The 3,888-nt window shown below is 49.3% G+C and overlaps 2 protein-coding genes across 2 annotated transcripts; both read right to left on the reverse strand.

Moving 5' to 3' along the window:
• Positions 1 to 338: 338 nt before the first annotated feature.
• On the reverse strand, positions 339 to 885 carry BU25DRAFT_461862 (carbohydrate esterase family 5 protein; the record flags this gene model as incomplete). The annotated part of the gene is made up of 2 exons (XM_033710481.1): positions 339 to 617; positions 673 to 885. 2 exons carry the CDS (start codon positions 883 to 885, stop codon positions 339 to 341), a joined length of 492 nt encoding a protein of 163 aa, XP_033557972.1.
• A 572-nt stretch (positions 886 to 1,457) lies between these two features.
• On the reverse strand, positions 1,458 to 1,691 carry BU25DRAFT_302568 (uncharacterized protein; the record flags this gene model as incomplete). Its single annotated transcript, XM_033702012.1, has 1 exon — positions 1,458 to 1,691. A coding segment is annotated over one exon (234 nt), but the record flags the coding sequence as incomplete, so codon positions are not given.
• Between the last annotated feature and the right edge of the window lie 2,197 nt (positions 1,692 to 3,888).

The following is a 3,888-nucleotide window of genomic DNA, read 5'->3' on the forward strand; positions in this document are numbered from 1 at the left end:
CTTTTGTGAGGGTATGAAAGAGGCATGGGCAGCACTTCCCGATAGACTGATCAGGCAGCTCATCTACTCAATGCCGAGGCGCCTCAGAGCCTGTGAGCGAGCCCAGGGTTACCAGACTAAATATTGAGACTCAGAGCATTCAATTGCTGCAATCAGATTCAGTTTTCACCGTGTGGTTATTGAGATATTGAGGTGTGAATATTCACTCAAAAGTCAAGATTGCGGCCCAAGCTTTTAGCGCGAACAGACTTCTGTCCACTCACTGTAGTAGGGAAGACAGGAATTCTTCCCAGGTTCTGTAGGTTCTTGGTGTAGCCGAAAAGTACCACACCCTGAATCTAGTTCTGGACAGCAGCGCTGAGTCCAGAAATAGCGTTACTTATGACATCAGTACCCTGGCTGTAGCCGCCGGCAACGATGGACGTGCTATGGCACTTGCTGGCGGCAAGGTTGAAAAGACGTTGGGCTTCCCTGATGGCAGCTGCAGATGTACCGGCAGGCAATGCATTCTCAGCGAGACCAGCGGCGTACGGCCCTCCAACGCCTTGAACCCAGACGCGCGAGGCGCCATACTCGTCGTTCAGTTCTCGAGCAACGATGGGTCCAGCCGAGATACCCTAGAGGAAGTTACTCGTACGGTCAACTCGAACTCGAACAAGAGGCTGCTCTTACCATGTTACCTGGTTCAGTAGAAGCTCGTGCCCAGATGAAGATAGCCCTGGGACACGCTGAGCTGCTGCCTGTCCCCAGCTCATTCGAGGTGCTACGCAGCTGTCGGGCTGCAAGTTCGGATTCAGCAACGCCAATAGGATCCGGTTCAGCAACCGCGAGGGGCGATGCGGTGGCAAGAGCCGCAAGAAGTGAAAGAATGGCGAAGTGCTTCATTGTGAAGTAAGAGGTAGAAGCGATCGTATTGAGGTTGTTTGTTGGATACAAGCGATTGAATGCTGCTAACGATTGAGCCGTTCCGATGACTGATTGTTGAAGGGTTTAGATTTTAATTGATCCCTAGAGCTATTGGCAGGAATTGATCAAGATAATATAGTAGAAGGGAATAGCAGTGAAGGGGTGGGGAAGCAAACGGAGCTAAACAAATGAGCTGGACAATCAGTGCAGCAGACCGCTAGCAAACAGATGGCAATCGGTGGATTTCTTCACTCCCTACGACAAAAGGTCTTCGATAGACTGTAGTGTAGGTGCCTATGCGTTAAGTTAGATGAGAGGTGCAGTCAGGTCCCGAATGAACGATATCATTGGAGCCAGAACTAGGACTAGCGCCTCACTTTGCTGAAGCTACAATCACCGTTACGGACAGCAATACCTTCATGTTTTCTTCTTCTTCAACGCTTCAAACCTCGAAGTAATGGACGCTACTTCATCGGCACCATACCTACCTTGTTCGATAAGCCACATTCCTTCTGCATGCCTTGCTTCAGCAATGCTCTTATGAGTTTGGTGTACGGCTTGACAACGTCACTGAGGCCATCAATGAAGCCCCACGCAAAGGTCTTGCCAGCGACTGTTGCGCCGCTCTGAAAACCCGTCACTGGCCCATGGTCCCGGACGGTGTCACCATAGGACCGAGGCACGTTTTTCAGGTCATCTGTGAGAGCAAGAGAGATGTCAACTGTCATGCTTTTCAGTGCTTTTGGCGCGAACATCGCAATGCTCATGCCAGAGGTGCTGGCTAGTTGGCCAGCGAATATTAGCTTTCGCTTTGTTGACGATCGGATGATGGATCTATCTGAACCCTTTTGCCCTTGACTGCCTCCACAGCCTCCAAACTTGACTCTTCGTATGCGCGTCTATCGTGGTCGTCTCGGTACTCAGTATACGGCTTGGTGGAAATGCCGGTTACGGACATCTCAAGGTCGACTACGGTACTCAGCACCAAAGAAGCATCGCCTGATATAGGGTCTCATCGGTGCTGCTTTATGGCAATCGGTTTGCTTTGGTACCTGCCTAACATCAGTACTGTTCGCCATAATTGGGAGAAGTCAGGCATCGGACCTGCTCCTGCCGCAGCGCACATCTCACCCAAGAACGGCTGGCTGTACAAATGTCAGGATTTTGATCGTACTGTAAGTGTTCCATATGCTTACTCCCCAAAGAAAGGTACGATGGTGGTCGGCCGACCATTTTCTCAAACCACATGCGGTAAGCTCGGCCATATACTTTCCGGCCACATATAGTTTCCAGCCACCCCACCTAAAGCAGCCATATAGTACGGAGTTGCAATTTTCTCAACAACGATAATCATATTTGCCATTGTGTACACATAGAGGTAAAAGCAAGAGTTGCTGTAGTTGTTGCAACTGTTTGAGCTACTCTCTTTGCTGAAGAAGCTGCTTGTTGAGCCTGTAGAGCTGCTGCTCAGTTGATGGCAGCTTGTATAGCCTCAACGTTGCTGAATCGCTCATTTGGATTAACTTGAACTCGCTTTCTTGTACGGGTAATCTTGTGATGATCTAGTTGATGTTTCAACCGTTGATTCTCAGCTTCTAGCTGGGCTGTGTAACGCCTTCGACCAAAAGCGCTCCAATAACGTGTGGTCCCTGCGGGACTCAGCACACCGCTCTCCTTCCTGTCGCTAACTACCTCTGTGTCACCTAGACATGGGTAGTTCCGATTCCCCTCCGAACTGTATATTTAATCAATCCGACACAGTTGTTAGATAGAGCAGTTTTTCTGTATCCTTTTGTACAAGACCTATAGGTGTAGGGAATTCAATCCTAGTGTTCTCAATGTCCCAGCACTCCCATATGCCTCGTAGTGGACTCACACTTACTTCAGACATCTTCCCTACTGGCCTGCATCGTTACAGGCTGCTCTGGTGTTTGCTGCTGCAATAGCTTTGCCTGCCTTGCCAAGCACTAGCCACGTACTTTGTGAGAGAGATTCCAACAACAACAGCTGTTGCTGGACCTTATATAGAGCCTGTGAGCTCCGAGGTGTAGCATATATCAATTTTGAGGCAGCTGCTGAGGCCTGGGTGGGTGGAGGAGTACAGGGGCGTGCTGTTACTTGGGATGATAGTAGTACTAGACTCAGGTTGTACAGACAGAGGCCAGCAGCCCTCCAGCCAACTCTTATTACACGATTGGATAGAGCTTCTTCTCTTGCCTTGTTGTATGATATAACAAAGCGCTCCTTCTTAACAGGTGCTGTGTCATCAAGGGTGGAGAGAGCTTGGATCTTGTTGTGATAGTGTGTTTTCAGAACAGAGAAAGGAGCAAGATCAAGAGGTTGCAGCAGGTGGGAGGCGTGAGCTGGGAGGTATAGGAGGTGTATCTTGTTGAGCTTGCAGAGCCACATGAAGTCAATAGGTGTATGGGAGCCATGGCCATCAAGAAGGAGCAGGCAATAGTCACCGGAGGATGGTGAAGTATTTGGTATGAAAATACGCTGTAACCATTCGCAGCCAATCAAATTAGACGTCCAGCCGTCCTTGGATGTTGTATAGAGCCAATTCGGCGTGCCTTGGGCTGGGAACCAAGTGGATTGTAGATGCTTGCCCTTGAAGATGACTAGGCATTGAAGCTTGATGCCGGTGGCGGAGATCGTCTCAATGATTGATACCCACTTGCAATCCTCTGGAGATTTGATATAAGCTTTCTTCTTTGTAGAGCTTGCAAGCACCTGAGCGTTTGTACATACCCCTAGTGCGCACCCAGTCTTGTCCATATTTGTCATACTGACACGGCTTGCAGCCAACCAGTCCTTATACATCTGTCAACCCCTATTACCCCTATCTGTCAACCCCTATTACCCCTATCTGTCAACCCCTATTACCCCTATCTGTCAACCCCTATTATCCCTATTTTGTCAACCCCTATCTGTCAACCCCTATTACCCCTATCTGTCAACCCCTATTACCCCTATCTGTCA

Source organism: Macroventuria anomochaeta (assembly GCF_010093625.1).
Source record: "Macroventuria anomochaeta strain CBS 525.71 unplaced genomic scaffold BU25scaffold_35, whole genome shotgun sequence".
Classification (NCBI taxonomy): Eukaryota; Fungi; Ascomycota; class Dothideomycetes; order Pleosporales; family Didymellaceae; genus Macroventuria; species Macroventuria anomochaeta.